Consider the following 19379-nt stretch of genomic DNA (forward strand, 5'->3'; position numbering starts at 1 on the left):
GGCCATTTACGCGCAAAGCTATAGTTTCTACACTTGTACTCATAGATCGTCATATAGATTCTGAATTGTGTTCGTAGATCGTCATATCAATTCTGAATTGTGTTCGTAGATCGTCATATCAATTATGAATTGTGTTCGTAGATCGTCACATCAATTCTGTATATATTCATAGACCGTCATATCAAATCTGATTTATATTCATAGACCGTCATATCAAATCTGATTTATGTTCATAGATCGTCCTATTGTATTTATTGATCGTCACATCAATTCTGAATTGTGTTCATAGATCGTCATATCAATTTTGAATTATATTCATAAATCATCATATCAAATCTGAATTGTGTTTATAGATCGTCATATCAATTCTGAATTGTTTTCGTAGATCGTCATAGCGAATCTGAATTGTGTTCATAGATCGTCGTATCAAATCTGAATGGAACTCATACATCGTCATATTGTATTTACTGGTCGTCATTTAGTATACATACATTGTCGTATTGTATTCATAGATCGTTATATCGATTCTAATTTTTCTCATGATGTTGCAATAATGCCATACAAAATATAAGAAATCAATATTTGATTTTGTAAAGAATATATCTATGTCATATTTGCCATTTTATTCAAATATTTGGTCACACATACTGTGAATTTAGTTGAATACATCGGTAACGAATTGAACAAAATAATGTATATGTAATGATCATGTTGTCAACAATTATGCTGAGGAATGCATTTCTACAGAAGAGACGCAATGCAAACAAACACGGCTACAGTCAGTAGTGGGGCCCCCGCCTGGGTATAATCGTAGAGTAGGCTTCATCAAGTGTTTGTTTTTCTGTAGAGTTTGAGAGGAATGTGTCTGTTGGACAAGATAGGGCATAAGAAAACTAGATAAAAAATGGACACATAACAAGTAACGGGTTAAATAAACACGCCAATATAATAACCTCTGGCCTTTTCTAATCTATGTATTTGTATCTTGGCAACGTGCGAATGTATGACCCAGAATAGACTGTAACAACATGATTTGTTCAAATCAAACAATTGACACTGACCTTCACGTTTCAATCACATGACCGTCTAAGAAAAATTAACAACATTGAATCAACCAAATCGAAATATGTGGTTTTGTCTTAATATATTTTCCTGTAAATTATACTCACTAAACCATAAAATTTGGTGGTCAAGTCGCTTTGAATTGTTCCATGATCCTCTTACTTCAAGAGGAATCTTTGAATCGGAGAACGTTGCTCATGCGTTTGATTGATTAGGAAATTGGTTTATAAAAATGCAAGCATTTTAAAGATTGAAGCCTTGTAACCCATGACATATGCCACCAATTTGTGCTATCTTATTGTGTACTGTCCTAACACCGTCCGAAATTAGGCGACACTCGATTTTGATTTAAGTTTACACCTCAAGACCGCTGCTATTCGCCTCTTCAACATATGTATTCAATAATTCTACTGGGTATTTACATTTGCCAGATATCGAAAGTAGATGTTAATTGGTGAAACGGATGTAGCATAAACGACTTCGGTCCTGTAAAAATGTTTAAAAGGAACTGTTCAAAGTATCAACTAACTTGTTTGTCTTTCTAGCCATTTGCGTGGCGTTACACACCCTGGCTGTGCTTAAAATTGCAGTCAAGGCTTTGTAGAAAAAACACACACGTGCATGGTACATGTATCACTTATTATGAATGTAGGAATAGATACATTGTCATATAATGAATATAAAACTGTGTCATACAACTCTTTCGTCCTCCTAGGATTCGTCAGTGAAACTAGGGGCATAAAGTGTAAATGTGACCGGGAAAATATAATTATAATGCGCAACATGAGACACAAAAGTCAGAGATATTAAGCCCTTTCAGATTAAACACCAAATAGTTTTTTGGGTTTTTGCTTGTATGTTTTTTTTCTTTTTGTCCTTTTTTGTTGTTTTTGTCGATAGATGTATGAAAATAATTATGCCAAATGGTAGAGTAAAAAATATTTAAACCGGTTCGAAGGATGACTACAAAAAAATAGCATTACTTCTTCACGAAATATACTTATTGTGTTCAAGGGATAATCATATTAATCATAAATCTTAAAATATGTGACCTTGTTGTACGGCAAGGAGAAATACAATTTTAGACGGGTCAATGCCATTCTTTGAGTACTTTAGTACTGTACTAGCGTGTAGCACATTTTGATAACGGCGTTAGATTGTGTGTGTAGTGTTCTACATGTACAAAGGTCCCATATATTGACGCACGTTATGATAAAGACGTTGCGTAAAAAAGATGTATTTTTGAACCATTATCTGCTTGCAAGTAAACGAACTTGGTATGACGTCATACAACACTGCTTACAGATCGCGACACCAAATGCCAAGCAATATAATTAAAATTACGGAGGAGTTAATTTGAAAATATCATAATGGCATAGCACATTGGTTTACAATGAGACGTATATTGTTGTTATGAGGTATACATATAATGAAACGACGTAAAGGATTTAAGCTGTTTTAATTATTTACGTTTAATTTCATTCAATTTACATTTATCCAAAAAGAGTGCTAATAAATTTGACGCTAACAAATTGGTGCGACGATATATATTTAAGGGGCAGTACAGCCGTAATGGACAGCTGAAAGAGTTCACTAACATCAGTACAGTAGAGAATTAATCATTAATTATAATTTATTCACATGTAAGTGACATTTACATAAAAATCGATGATCATTGGTTACCCCATGATCACCAAACATCTTTAAACAATGGAAGCTATTTCTTTCAATGTTCTGTCTATTTGCATTGCTATTATATTTGGGTAGTTATTGACGCCCGTTGATTGATGTAGTGACAGTTACTGACACCCTTTGATGTATGGGCAGTTATTCACACCCTATTATTGATGCGTGCGCAGTTATTAGTGCCCTCTTGGCTTAATAAACAACGTGGCCATTACTATCAACTTTGTGCTTTTTTTCAATAAGCATGATTAATTGGAGTACAAATATTCAGTTATGACGTTTGTCATCCTGTTACGTGAAGCAAGAAAATAATTACCTCTATCTCAAACAATGAAACACTATAATACCCTATAGCCAATCACATTTCTACCTTTGCACATTTATCAATATGATACCCTAGTGTAAATTATGTTTCTGCATCTACAAACCAAATAACATAATATATTACAGTAAATAACATTTCTACCTCTACCAACCAAACAATTTAATACCGTACAGTAAATTAGATTTGTACCTCTACCAACCAAACAATTTAATATCCTAGAGTAAATTAGATTTGTACCTCTACCAACCAAACAATATAATACCCTACGGTAAATTAGATTTGTATCCCTAACAACCAAACAATATAATACCCTACAGTTAATTACACACATCTCTACCTCTACAAATCAAACAATATAATATACAGTAAATTAAATTTCTGCATCTACCAGCTCAACAATATAACATCCTACAGTCAATTACATCTCTACCTCTACGAATCAAACAATATAATACCCTACAGTTGATTACATTTCTCCCCTACCAATCAAACAAGATAATACCATATTGTAAAGTACATTTCCATCTATCTTTAACAATCAAGCAATATAATCTGTAACTACAGGGAAAAGTTCGTCATAATCTTACTAAAACAGTAGCCATTTCCTCGAGACCCAATACCTTCCTTGCAATTGCATTTAAACTAAAATAAAGTATATCGTTATAATGTACGAAAGAGCAATGACACAGTAATCCCCGGATGTCCCGATGGACACTTTTGACCTTTTAGTGACCTAGTTTATAAACGTTGTACCCACTGAGGTCAATGAAACAGAAAAGTTGATGATGTGAAGTGTATATCATTGTATCATGATAATATACAGAGATCTTCTTGTCTAAGCGATAATCAACTGGTAGTACACCTTATAAATACAAAATAAATAGGTTTCCTATAACGTATTTGTCGGAACAGTTTATCAAGGCCACTCAAAGGACAAAGGACCAAAGGAACAATAGCGTTTACAGGCAGGTGGTTTTAATGTAAATGTTTGTACACAATAGATAATGTTGCATTGGGAACTAAAACAGATGGTGCTTTTATGAAGTTCAGATATGACTTTTTGATAGGAGGCAGGCTTACGTTTGTTCTTTTCATATCGACCTTCAGATCCGATATTTTCTTGTTAACTAACGATTTGGTATGTTTGGTGTCTATTTTACTTCATGTAAATGACGATTACTTTAGCTTAACTGTGTTTTAACCGTTAAAAAGGAATATATCAGACACCATTATTATATTGAACATCTACTGCATCACACGGAAGTGACATTTTGATAAACAAATTAGTAATGTCGATTTGTCTCTTGACTATTATAAGTCATGATTGCAGATGAGAAAAATGAATAAATGTACAAAAGTCAAGAGGATATTACACTCTATTTTCAAAAGACAACACGTGATCTTGACCTCCTCAGTTTATCTTACAACTATGTATATAGTTACTGATAGTTGAGCGACACAGCAGACCAGTGTGCAGATCCCGCAGGTCAGGCCAGGCCGCTCTCGCAATGAAGTTTGACGACATTTTGATACATATTGGGGAGTTTGGTTTCTACCAAAAACGGCTGTACCTGCTACTATGCATGCCTGCAATCAGTGTAGGGTGTTACATGATGATGTTAGTCATAATTATGGCTACACCTGAACACAGGTAGGAAACATAAGTCTAATTTGAATATGTTTTGTTTTACTCTTACAATTTCTATTTAAAATTGTAATAGTTGATAGTAACAGAGCAAGCAAAATAAATTACGCGTAAAAAAATTGCATATTTGTTTTTAATTTCTGGCATAAACGTTTCGCTGTGGCAACTTAATTGTACGGCAGACAATTTCAGTTTTTTTTTACCGTTGATAATTAATGTTTTTCTGTATACCATTCGTATATATATGTATTTTATCTTTAAAATTTATGTTTGTTATAACAAAACTCAATGTAATTATTTTGGAAACATGTTTCCTTAAATTTTGATATCAGCAGGGCCAGTTTCATCCGGTCTTATCTGGTGTATGGCCGCCATGTCTGATCATCCCTTGTAGGTGGTGAGTTATGGAATAAAAAAATGCAATTCCTTTCGAAATGTGCCCCATCCTTGTTTATTGCACTTTGATTTGCACAACATTCAAATCTACCTCTGTTTTATTAGAAATTTACATCTGGAAAACTACACTTGAACAGCAGCATTACAATGTAGAAATAATAGCTTGCCTAAAACTAGTCATCAATTCACATCTAATTCACATATTTATTTTCAGCTTATAATTTAGTTTTTCCCGCATTTCTTAAATTTCAAACTATTGTACCATCACTTCTAATAAAAGATCCTCAACTGGGAAAGTATGCTTCGCCTCACTGATAGTAGAACAACACCAAAGACAACCAATTCTGAACTAAAACGCATGATTCGTTGCAGATGCCAGATCCCAGGATATGAAAATGATACGTTTACTTTACAAAACGACATCCACAGAAATTTAGTAAATGCCAGCATTCCTTTGGCATCGCCGGACGACGATTTTCTATACGACAAATGTCACATGTACACATGCAATGATGGCCAATCTGCAGCTAACTGTGCGATTCAGAATCGAACTCGGATCAAGTGCTCAAGTTGGGTATACGATAGGGAAACATTCCATGAAACATTCACCTCTAAGGTAAGATATTTATCATTTTGATATCTGTTATCTAAACATCCAGATTAAGTGTTTATTTTCCTCGTATCAAAAAAGAAAAGAGAAGCTTCATATATAATTATCTTGTTTATGTTGATTTAACTTTTGAAGATATTTTACCGTTCGTGAAATACACGCAAAATGCATTATCAAATATTAAGAACCTCAATATATTAGTATCAATCCAAGTAGATTTTCGATTGAGCCATGTGTAGCCATGATAAAACAAATCATTTCTATTAAATACGAGCTAGTTAAAAAGTTATTATTAAGAATATATATTTTTTCTAAAGATAAGTGATTTGCCTTTTCGTTCTGATCCAGTTACCGTGTAATTTTAATTGTTAAAATAAGAGAAAAATATAGAAATTTACAACGGATTTGTTTTAGTGTTAACGTTAAAAACACAGTAAAGCACTGTTAAATATTTATCTCAACTGTATCTCTCTATAGGTATATTTCTGTATTTGAATATAAACGTGTTCACAAACGTTGCGAAACTAGGTATAAATATTTACTAACACTTGTGGGAGCGCAGCACAATTGACACGTCCTTGATATCTCATCAAGGTTGATGATAGGTTAGATTTCCTATCAACTATCATTATCGCTTGTCAATAAGCACTCTTAGTTGGTAGAATGCTTAGTTTCAGCTTCAATGTAGGGTAACTTTACGTATCAAGTGTAAGAATACATTATCAATCTATCCTAACATACAGTAACACTGGTATCCTACATACCAAAGAATTCCTCTGAAGTGACGGATGAATGAGATCCGGAGTTAATCTCTACCTTACATACAAAGACTCCTTTGTTAGATTCATCCGCCGGTAAATTATCGCTGTTACACGAATTTTGAATAAACTAGTAACATTTACAACATTAATTAAGTTATCAGAATAATGTATTTTCTACAGTTTAATATTGGCTTAGAATCATTTTGATTTCCTCGACTTCTATGTCTGGTTCCAAAGTCTTGAAAGACAGAATAGCCAAGTCCTAAAAAACGGAACAGCCGTATTATGTCCCTAGCATCGTTGATGAGTCCTACATGAAGCAGGGCGGAACAGCTGTATGATGTCCCTGGCATATCTGACAAGTCATAGAAAGACGGAACAGTCGTATCATGTCCCTGGCATCATTGATTTATGACGTCCATAGTGCTATTGACGAATCCGAGATGTACGGAACACCGGTATGTTGTTCTTAACATCACCGATGAGCCCTAGAAGAACAGAATAGCTGTAGAATTTCCCTGTCATCACTGACAAGTCCTAGCTGTATTAGTCGCTATCAACTGACGGGTCCTAGATGGACGGAACAGCTGTATGATGTCCCTATCAACTGACGGGTCCTAGATGGACGGAACAGCTGTATGATGTCCCATCAATTGATGAGTCCTAGATGTACAGAACACCTGTATGCAGTCATTAACGTCACCGATGAGCCCGAGGACAGAACCGCTGTCATGGTGTCCTTATCATCACTGATGAGTCCTAAAATGACAGAACAACTATATAATGTCCCTGGCATCAATGATAAGTCGTTAAAGGGCAGAATACTTTATAATGTTCCCAGCATCACTGATGAGTCTAAAGACGACAGAACAATAATGTCCTAGCATCAATTAAAAGTCATGGAAGGACGTAACAGTGGTGTGATGTCCCCAGTATCACTGACGAGTCCTAAAAGGACAGAAGAGCAGTATAATGTTCCTAACATCACTGACAAATCCTAGGTGGACGGATCGATGTTTTATTGCCCCTTTCTTTCTTTCAAATTTTATTATTTCATTTCTCATTTCTTTTTCTTGATGCACTTTTACACATAATAAGCTCCATCTACCTTATCAACATTTTTTTTTTTAAATTGTCGATAAAATCTTAATATTGATACAGAATGTCCTAAAACTGTAATACATCTTACATAACACAGATACAGCATCACATGGACGATTATCTGCGGAGATAACAACTCCGGATAAGATAACATCCTAGCTTGGTCAGGCTACTCATCGGTCAAATGGTCATGTTATCTAAATGACGTAGTATATCACTTTTTTCTAAAACGATAATTATACATGTCAATATAATATAGCTAATGATAAAATATTCATTGTTTATTACAAGCGCTCCCATACCAGGTATAACTCATTGAAAGTTAGATTTCTTATCAGCCACGTGATTTTACTATTGCGCGGTTTTCCCTTCTTATAAGAGGTAAGGACACATATAGGAGGTGTCAACAAGGTACTGCGCAATACAAGAACTACTTTAAAATGTCACGTTACTGCGATATCAGAACCCGAAATTAGTAAAGTGACACCATCTAGTATTCTGACAAAGTTTGCTTGTTGTTTGCTGGGTTTATCGCCCCTTGAACAGACAGACCATTTTGAGGCGGGGTTTCCCTGTAATAGTTGATGAGTACCCCAAGGCCTCTCGCATGCCATCCAGATCAATTAGGTTAAAATGCCTTGTCCAAGGAACACAACCATAACAGCACAGGCCGAGCCGTTTCTCAGCTTCCTAGGAAACACATATCGACAGGAGAAGGGAGGGTAGAACCACGCTCCTCGGATCTCCACTTGAGGTTAGGTGACCGGCACTCTAACTGAGCTACCACAGTCCCTGTTCTGACGGAGTCCCTGGGAAGATGAAAATTACAATAAAGAGCAGGAAGAGAGATGAATAAAAAAATATAAATTGCTAGTGTAGCAATGTTGGCAACAGGACGATTTTATTTTGGTCATTATCGTCTAAGATGAGGATAAAAAAAGTATCCCGAATTCTACACGGACCATACAAGTCATCACAAACAATTCGACTCTTATCTGTAAAACCTGTATCAGCAGCAGATAAATCACATAGAACCGGAAACGTGACCGAGAATTGACACTGTTATATCTATGCCGTGTTTACCTTGATTTTATGATTGCACGTCCAAAAGTAGTACAGAGTGTACACAGTATGATTTAAGTTCTGACATAAAGCGACAAAGAAAAAAAAACCTCTATCAACCTAAAATAAATAATATAATTTCAACAAACAACGTCTAAATATAAAAAAAAGCCAGTTTAAACGCATAAAGATAAAACTCACCACAGTTCACTTACATAAGGACAAAACTTACCACAGATCAAACACATAAGGACAAAACTTACAACATATCAAACACATCAGGACAAAACTTACCACAGATTAAACACATAAGGACAAAACCTACCACAGATCAAACACATAAGGTCAAAACTTACCACAGATCAAACACATCAGGTCAAAACTTACCACAGATTAAACACATAAGGACAAAACCTACCACAGATCAAACACATCAGGTCAAAACTTACCACAGATCAAACACATAAGGACAAAACCTACCACAGATCAAACACATAAGGACAAAACTTACCACAGATCAAACACATAAAGACAAAACTCACCACAGATCAAATACATAGGGACAAAACCTACCACAGATCAAATACATTAAGACAAAACGTACCACATATCCAATACATCAGGACAAAACTTACCACAGATCAAACACATAAAGACAAAACTCACCACAGATCAAATACATAGGGACAAAACCTACCACAGATCAAATACATTAAGACAAAACGTACCACAGATCAAACACATAAGGACAAAACTTACCACAGATCAAACACATCAGGACAAAACTTACCACAGATCAAACACATAAGGACAAAACTTACCACAGATTAAACACATAAGGACAAAACTTACCACAGATCAAACACTTAGGGACAAAACTTACCACAGATCAAACACTTAGGGACAAAACTTACCACAGATCAAACACATTAAGACAAAACTTACCACAGATCAAACACATATGGACAAAACTTACCACAGATCAAACACATCAGGACAAAACTTACCACAGATCAAACACTTCGGGACAAAACTTACCACAGATCAAACACATCAGGACAAAACTTACCACAGATTAAACACATCAGGACAAAACCTACCACAGATCAAACACATAAGGTCAAAACTTACCACAGATCAAACACATAGGGACAAAACCTACCATAGATCAAACACATAAGGACAAAACTTACCACAGATCAAACACATAAAGACAAAACTTACCACAGATCAAACACATCTTACCACAGATCAAACACATAAGGACAAAACTTACCACAGATCAAACACTTAGGGACAAAACTTACAACATATCAAACACATCAGGACAAAACTTACCACAGATTAAACACATAAGGACAAAACTTACCACAGATTAAACACATAAGGACAAAACCTACCAACGATCAAACACATCAGGTCAAAACTTACCACAGATCAAACACATAAGGACAAAACTTACCACAGATCAAACACATAAAGACAAAACTCACCACAGATCAAATACATAGGGACAAAACCTACCACAGATCAAATACATTAAGACAAAACCTACCACAGATCAAACACATAAGGACAAAACTCACCACAGATCAAATACATTAAGACAAAACTTACCACAGATCAAACACATAAAGACAAAACTCACCACAGATCAAATACATTAAGACAAAACGTACCACAGATCAAACACATAAAGACAAAACTTACCACAGATCAAACACATAAGGACAAAACTTACCACAGATCAAACACATAAAGACAAAACTTACCACAGATCAAACTCATAAGGACAAAACTTACCACAGATCAAATACATTAAGACAAAACGTACCACAGATCAAACGCATCAGGACAAAACTTACCACAGATCAAACACATAAGGATAAAAATTACCACAGATCAAACACATTAAGACAAAACTTACCACAGATCAAATACATTAAGACAAAACGTACCACAGATCAAATACATTCGGACAAAACTTACCACAGATCAAACACATACGGACAAAACTTACCACAGATCAAATAAATAAAGACAAAACTTACCACAGATCAAACACATAAAGACAAAACTTACCACATATCAAACACTTAGGGACAAAACTTACCACAGATTAAACACATGACAAAACCTACCACAGATCAAACACATCAGGTCAAAACTTACCACAGATCAAACACATAAGGACAAAACCTACCACAGATCAAATATATAGGGACAAAACTTACCACAGATCAAACACTTAGGGACAAAACTTACCACAGATCAAACACATAAAGACAAAACTCACCACAGATCAAATACATAGGGACAAATATACCACAGATCAAACACATCAGGACAAAACTCACCACAGATCAAATACATAGGGACAAAACTTACCACAGATCAAAGACTTAGGGACAAAACTTACCACAGATCAAACACATAAGGTCAAAACTTACCACAGATCAAACACATCAGGAGAAAACTTACCACAGATCAAACACTTAGGGACAAAACTTACCACAGATCAAACACATCAGGACAAAACTTACCACAGATCAAACACTTAGGGACAAAACTTACTACAGATCAAACACTTAGGGACAAAACTTACCACAGATCAAACACATAAAGACAAAACTTACCACAGATCAAACACATAAAGACAAAACTCACCACAGATCAAACACATAGAGACAAAACTTACCACAGATCAAACACTTAGGGACAAAACTTACCACAGATCAAACACATAAGGACAAAACCTACCACAGATCAAACACTTAGGGACAAAACTAACCACAGATCAAACACATCAGGACAAAACTAACCACAGATCAAACACATCAGGACAAAACTTACCACAGATCAAACACTTAGTGACAAAACTTACCACAGATCAAACACTTCGGGACAAAACTTACAACATATCAAACACATAAAGACAAAACTTACCACAGATCAAACACATAAAGACAAAACTTACCACAGATCAAACACATAGGGACAAAACTTACCACAGATCAAACACATAAAGACAAAGTTTACCGTTTGAATATATATAGATCAAAAAGTAAAATACAAATAAAAATTTAAAAAAATTAACATGTCAAACATAAATGGACAAAGTGTCCAACATGTCTAACACAGGAAGACAAAACTTACCACTTTCGACATATGTAACATGAACCTCGACTCATACCTAACGTTAGGACTACATTAACGTTTTCTGACTTGATTGGTAGACGAACCTTGTATGTGATGATGCCCTGAAGACGTCTCATGCTCAGATGCTCTTCTACTTCGGCGTCCTGGTGGGGGATCTCGGATTTGGAATGATTGCGGACATGTTAGTAATTAAATTAGTTATTCTCCTGGAATGATAATTGTCTATTTATCAAACAAGATCAATGGCACATAGGGTGGTGGCTATGGATGAATTTTGCAGTAATAAAGGCTTCCGTTTCCATTTTCTGTAGTAATACATTGCATCTAATATGTATTAAACAACCAATAACATGTATCTATTAAATTCAGACTTTTCTATAACTTGATGAAAGGGTTCCCCTTCAATGAATTTTAAATGAGAATCTCTAAACATTGCGCAATACTGACAAGAAAAGAAATTTTGCCTAAGTGCATTTTATTCAAATCGGTGCCTAACAAATTAAAGTCCCTTTTTAAAAGATACAGGTAAACAACAGAATAATGAAATGTATTTGTTTTACCTAGTATTGGCCGTAAGAAAACTTTGTACGTCACCGTCGTCATTCTTCTGGGGTCGGCGTTCGGAGTGGCATGGGCGGAGACCTGGGTCAGTTTCGTCGTCCTGGAGTTTGTTATAGGGGCAGCCAATCATGGAGCATTCATCATTTGCTGTGTTTTAGGTAGGGCTGTTCACGTGTGGTCCATCTTCCTTATCTTTACCTTACCAGCCGATTGCGTAGAGATGTTTACATTTGTACATCCGATATATGTTTCGTAAATAGGTAATCATGGCGCCTGCTTGTGGACCTATTGTTTTTCAGGTTCATTTGGTTTTATTTCCTTCTTTCCTCAGTGGTTCAGCGTCATCTTGTTTCAGCAGACATATACGTTTTTTGGCATTTTGTTTCTATTAAGATAATAATCCACAGTCAAAGTGCACATCATAGTTAATAGTGAATAAAAGCATAGCTTATGTGTTAGTAAGTGCGATATCATTATTGGAATAACGTCTGTGCACTGGCGTTAACTGGTATATATTCTGTGCATATCAAAATGAAATTAATATGTGAAGTCTCTGTATTTAAATTTAGTGATAATGAATAAAATGAAATCCAACATGGAATGTTTAGATCCATAGGCACTCAATCTTTTTGCACCTAGAAATAATGAAATAATTTACCAACGTACCAAAACCAATGAATGGCTACTTTGCAATAGATCCATATGAGAACTGTAATTATTTACATGAATATTCATTTTGTACAACATGCCAGTATCAACTATGGTTTGTCACAGGTCTAGAAATGGTCGGTCCTTCCAAGCGTGTGTGGGCAGGAATTCTCGTACATGCGTTCTTCGCCCTTGGTCTGGTATACCTTGTGGGGATGGGTTACTTCCTGAGGGACTGGTTCTGGGTACAGATAGCTGTGGCAGCTCCGTGTGCATTCTTTCTCTCCTACTGGTTGTAAGTACACACACAATATATAAATACATGCTATTTGTTATACTGAAATTCAACATTTTTCAACAAAAAAAAAAAAAAGAAAAGAAAGGAATTTGGATCGAATAACAAGCAATGCCTGTATAAGTTCTCTTCTAGGTTCAGAACAGATAGATGCGATTTGGGAGACAAAAATTCAACTTTAATAAAAAAAAAAATTGAATCGAATAACAGGCAACGCCTGTATTAGTTCTCTTCTAGGTACAGAACAAATAGATGCGATTTTGGAGACTAAAATTAAACTTTTCCCCCAATAAAATTGGATCGAACAATAGGAAAAGCCGGTATAAGTTCTCTTTTGATGATGAAGGAATGGTTGAGAGGATCAGGAGGATTTAGGAGACAAAGGGTAGAAAGAGGTAATAGCAGTCAGGTCTTGATGAAGCTACATAGTTCGCATACAATACAAAAGTAACAGTTTATCATAAGTGCTGTGGTATACCCACCTTATGTCCAAGTGTATTCAATATACTTAACGAAAAAGCAGCAACAGAAAAAATGAAGATACAACGACGGGCAATACAACATGATTACTTACATAGATTCACACTGTTTTAGCGTCATCCCCGAGTCTCCGCGATGGCTGATTAGTCAGAAACGGTACAGCGAGGCAGACAAAATAATTGAGAGAGCTGCTAGGGTCAACAAGAAACCACTACCGCCATCCCTGATGAAGGTGAACCAGGAGAAGGACGAGAAAGAGGCAGACGGACGGATCTGGCACCTCTTCTCAAACAAAGTGCTCTTATCGAGGACACTTATAGTATATTTCAACTGGTAAGGCTATGGCTATTCAGATGTTTTATAACGTAAAAGTGCATGCTATTTCAACCTATATTCTCATCCAGAAAAAAAAGCGAAGTCATAGACCTTGTTTACGATACATGTTATAGACAAACCTTACAATACATATAAAAAAGTGAACTCACACCAGGAAGTCAGGTAATGAAACTGGCGGCTCATCTCCGCGGACGTTTGGGAGTAAAGGGTTTTTTCTGGCAAATAAAATGTTTGATTTTTTTTTTTTTTTTTTTTACATATTTGTTCACCTATTGCATAATTTCTCGGGCTAATACGTTCACGGATATTAGATTTGGCATAAGCATGCTTTGCTAACATTCTGCAGTAATATATTTGACTGAAGACATAGATATTCGCTAGGGATTTATTTATTGCGCTACAGTTTATAATCGCGGATATAGCAAAATTAAATCAAATTTGTACACGTCTTACCTGCACGTGTAATTTGTATGGGTAACTTGTATATGTAATTTATATGGGTAATCTGTATGTGTAACTTGTATGTGTAATATGTATGTGTAACTTGTATGTGTAATATGTATGTGTAACTTGTATGTGTAACTTGTATGTGTAATATGTATGTGTAACTTGTATGTGTAATATGTATGTGTAACTTGTATGTGTAATATGTATGTGTAACTTGTATGTGTAATATGTATGTGTAACTTGTATGTGTAACTTGTGTGTGTAATATGTATGTGTAACTTGTATGTGTAATATGTATGTGTAATATGTATGTGTAATATGTATGTGTAATCTGTATGTGTAATTTATATGTGTAACCTGTATGTGTAATATGTATGTGTAATCTGTATGAACTTATTTGTGTTACAGGGCTGTTGTCAGTATGATATACTACGGCGTCACCATGCATACTGGAAATATGAATGGGGATTTTTATCTCAACTTCTTTTTGTTAGCTGTAGTTGAATTCCCTGCCTATTTTATGTCGATTGCACTCCTCGATCGGTGGGGCCGGAAGAGGACCCACTGCGCATGTATGCTGCTTGGCGGTATAGCGTGCATCTCTACAATATTTCCTGTGATTTTTGGTGGTCCAGGTAAGACAAGATTACATTTGTTTGATGTTTGTCTCGGCCTCGAGAAAAAATATCACTCTTCAAAATAAAATACAACACCACGATGCCGACCTTGTTTCATTTTACAAAAACTATAATGTAGCATACTGTAAAAATATTTTGTTTCAGTTTTCAAATTTTCGTGATTTAACCATATTTGCAGAAAATGGATTTTTTTCATAAATTGTGAATGTAATCATAATGAAAATTATGTTTTTTTTATGAATTTTGATAACAACAAATGCGAATACCTTTTTTTATTTCTAAGCAATCAATCGTTTTAACGATTTCATCCTATACTTGAAATTAGCGTTAAGGATTTTGAAACCACTAACCTTTATACTATACTCGATCATTACCTTTATAAAGAGACATGCCCAGGGTCTCTCTCTCATAACACCCATGCAAGGATTAGGGTTAGGGTTAACCTACGTAAGATACAGTGATAACAAAATCGCATGAATAACGTCAATTAGTTGCTGATTACTACAGTAAGAAATGAAAGTAAGACAAATAAAAATATAACTCGCGTTTAGAAACCATCAACCTGGTGCGCTAAATGAGTAAGTCATCCTGACAGCAAAGTAGATCAAAATAATAATCTCGGTCCTATGCGCCAAAACATCCGTGACGTTGACATAGCTGATTTGGTTGTTAATTATAAACTTATCAGTTCTTTGAAGTTGTTATCTTTAGAGGGTCTGGGAGATATGTGGGGACATTCTGAAATAGTCTTATCTACTATTTAAATGTTCCTGTACCCACAGATATCATCTAATACTGTCGAGACGTATGAAAAACAAAGGCAATATCTCTATGTTAATAGTAAATGGAGTCCTATACTTATTAAACAAAGAAATAATTCTGTTTAACACTTTTAGATAAAAGTGTAGTTTGGTATCCGTTCGGTCTCCGTTGTGTTTTATCGAAATGACATCGCCATTTTGTTCTTCTTAAGTATTATCCATTAAAATGAGTAAATTGTGTCGAAGAATAACATTCAGTTTTAAAAAGACAAAAAAAAAAAGCACTGTGAATGGAAATGATATCATGTTAATGTTACATTCTATGAATTAAACTCTCGTTTTAATTTCCAGATTTACAACCCCTCACACTGGCCCTTGCCATTGTTGGTAAGATTGGTGCGGCTGGTGCATTTGGTGTAATATACGTGTTTTCCGCCGAACTGTTCCCAACAGTTGTCAGGAACGCCGGTATGGGATCCAGTTCTTGTGTGGCACGTGTCGGGGGCATGCTTGCGCCATACGTCGCTTCATCCGTACGTAAACTTATAACGATATATTGACCACTGTATAATGTTTGGTGTAACGATTGACTGGCCACAGGATCATGTTTGGTGTAACGGTTGACTGACCACAGTATCATGTTTGGTGTAACGGTTGATTGACCACGATATCCATGTTTGGTGTAACGATTGACTGACCACAGTATCATGTTTGGTGTAACGGTTGATTGACCACGATATCGTGTTTGGTGTAACGGTTAACTGACCACGATATCATGTTCGGTGTAACGGTTGACTGACCACGATATTACGTTTGGTGTAACTGTAGACTGACCACGATATTATGTTTGGTGTAACGGTTGACTGATCACGATATCATGTTTGGTGTAACGGTTGACTGACCACGATATTATGTTTGGTGTAACTGTAGACTGGCCACGATATCATGTTTGGTGTAACGGTTGACTGATCACGATATCATGTTTCGTTTAACGGTTGACTGATCACGATATCATGTTTCGTTTAACGGTCGACTGGCCAAGATATCATGTTTGGTGTAACGGTTGACTGACCACGATATCATGTTTGGTGTAACGGTAGACTGACCACGATATCATGTTTGGTGTAACGGTAGACTGACCACGATATCATGTTTCGTGTAATGGTTGACTGACCACGATATCATGTTTGGTGTAACGGTTGACTGACCACGATATTATGTTTGGTGTAACGGTAGACTGACCACGATATCATGTTTGGTTTAACGGTTGACTGACCACGATATCATGTTTCGTATAACGGTAGACTGACCACGATATCCTGTTCGGTGTAACGGTAGACTGATCACGATATCCTGTTCGGTGTAACGGTAGACTGACCACGATATCCTGTTCGGTGTAACGGTAGACTGACCACGATATCCTGTTCGGTGTAACGGTTGACTGACCACGATATCATGTTTCGTATAACGGTAGACTGACCACGATATCCTGTTCGGTGTAACGGTAGACTGACCACGATATCATGTTTGGTGTAACGGTAGACTGACCACGATATCATGTTTGGTGTAACGGTAGACTGACCACGATATCATGTTTGGTTTAACGGTTGACTGACCACGATATCATGTTTCGTATAACGGTAGACTGACCACGATATCCTGTTCGGTGTAACGGTAGACTGACCACGATATCCTGTTCGGTGTAACGGTAGACTGACCACGATATCCTGTTCGGTGTAACGGTAGACTGACCACGATAGCATGTTTCGTATAACGGTTGACTGACCACGAAATAATTTTCATGTTGTAATGAAAGGTTGGTCACGACACCGTTTTCTTTTTGACACGGTGGGCTGGTCACGACACCATATTTTCATTTGGACACGGTAGGCTTGTCACGACACCATTTTCTTTTTGACACGGTAGACTTGTCACGACACCATTTTCTTTTTGACGCGGTAGGCTGGTCCCAACACCATTTTCGTGGTAACAGCAGACTGGTCACGACATCATTTCATTCTATCACGGTTGGGTGATAACAAAACCATGTTTCGGTAGACTGATCACGGTACGTTGTAAAGGCAATGTGGTTACAACCCCATTTGATGTTGTACCAGAAATCTCGCCACACGACTATCTTACAGAACGAAAGAAACAGTAATACATTTTCAACAATTATTGGCATGCACGAATATATAGCATTTTAACCATTAATCCATCCGGTTCATGGATATCACTAAACCATTACGAATCTCCTAAATACTATGTTCTTTGTTGTAGGGGGATCTGGTGGGCGGGAAGTTCGGGAAGGCACTACCACTGGTGATATTTGGCGCCTTCTCCGTCAGTGCTGGGCTGTTGTGTTTACTCCTACCAGAAACATTACATAAAAAACTTCCGGAGACAATAGAGGATGGCATCAACTTCAACAAAGGGAGCAAGAAAGAGTTATACGAAAAATCATAAACATTTCTTCATCATGTACAGCATTGGTTTTAGTCATATTGTATTCGTTTTTTTGTAGATATTTGTAATATGAAACATTTTATATCAACAAAGCTGAGTTTGTTTTCTTTGAAATTGTATGTACCAATTTTAAATCTGAGTTATATTTCAATGTTTATATATTTCAATAAGTCTCAAATTGATGATTATTTTACATTCCATGTCATCCTACAACGAAATCATGATGCGAGATTAACAATATCAAAATTGGTAAACATTCACTACACAATACGGCTAGTCTGTATAGAATAAATGGCATGAACCATTTTAAGTAAATTTTTGTTCGAATCATGAGATGTCAATTACCTAAAATATCATATAGCTAACGGGCCATGAAAAAGTTGGATACATCGAAAACTTCGATTTGTAAAAATTCGAATCATGCATAGGTTCGTTAGTAGCGTTATATAGTAAGGAAATTCGGGACCAAGCAAAAAGTTCGATACAGCGAGAAATTCGAATTAACGAAGTTCGAATCATCGAGGTTTGACTGTACTAAGATCAACGTGATGAGAAACCATGTGTTCCTTTATCTAGTTCGTACTAGTTGTACCGGAAAGAGCCTGCTGCACTCCAAATGGAACGTGGCGCCATCTTGGAAATTCAGTTGCAATATAATTTCGTTCTATTAAATGGTACAAAGGACCAATCGACAAAGGAAAATGATTAAGTAGAAACCAGGAGAAAGTGGAAATGTGAATTTACGACACACAACTGAATTGCAAATTTAAATTTACTAGATACCATATATGACAAAAAAAATTATCTGAAACTATCTTATACAGCTGTTTCATTATTCTAGGACTCGTCAGTGATGTAAGAAGCCAAAATAAAACGTTTTGGATTTATAATTTTTAAAACATATTTCATTTTTTAAATAAAACGTTATGGACTTTCAATT

The 19379-nt window shown here is 35.9% G+C and overlaps 1 protein-coding gene across 1 annotated transcript; it reads left to right on the forward strand.

The window, feature by feature from the left end:
• The first annotated feature begins 4521 nt into the window (after window positions 1-4521).
• On the forward strand, window positions 4522-18531 carry LOC117327177 (organic cation transporter protein-like). Its single transcript, XM_033884029.1, has 9 exons — window positions 4522-4724; window positions 5487-5730; window positions 11885-11988; window positions 12372-12526; window positions 13143-13311; window positions 13906-14124; window positions 14983-15209; window positions 16325-16506; window positions 18254-18531. The coding sequence occupies exons 1-9, from the start codon at window positions 4582-4584 to the stop codon at window positions 18437-18439; spliced, it is 1629 nt and encodes a 542-aa protein (XP_033739920.1). The 5' UTR covers window positions 4522-4581; the 3' UTR covers window positions 18440-18531.
• Window positions 18532-19379: the final 848 nt, after the last annotated feature.

This window comes from Pecten maximus, chromosome 5, assembly GCF_902652985.1.
Source record: "Pecten maximus chromosome 5, xPecMax1.1, whole genome shotgun sequence".
NCBI lineage: Eukaryota > Metazoa > Mollusca > Bivalvia > Pectinida > Pectinidae > Pecten > Pecten maximus.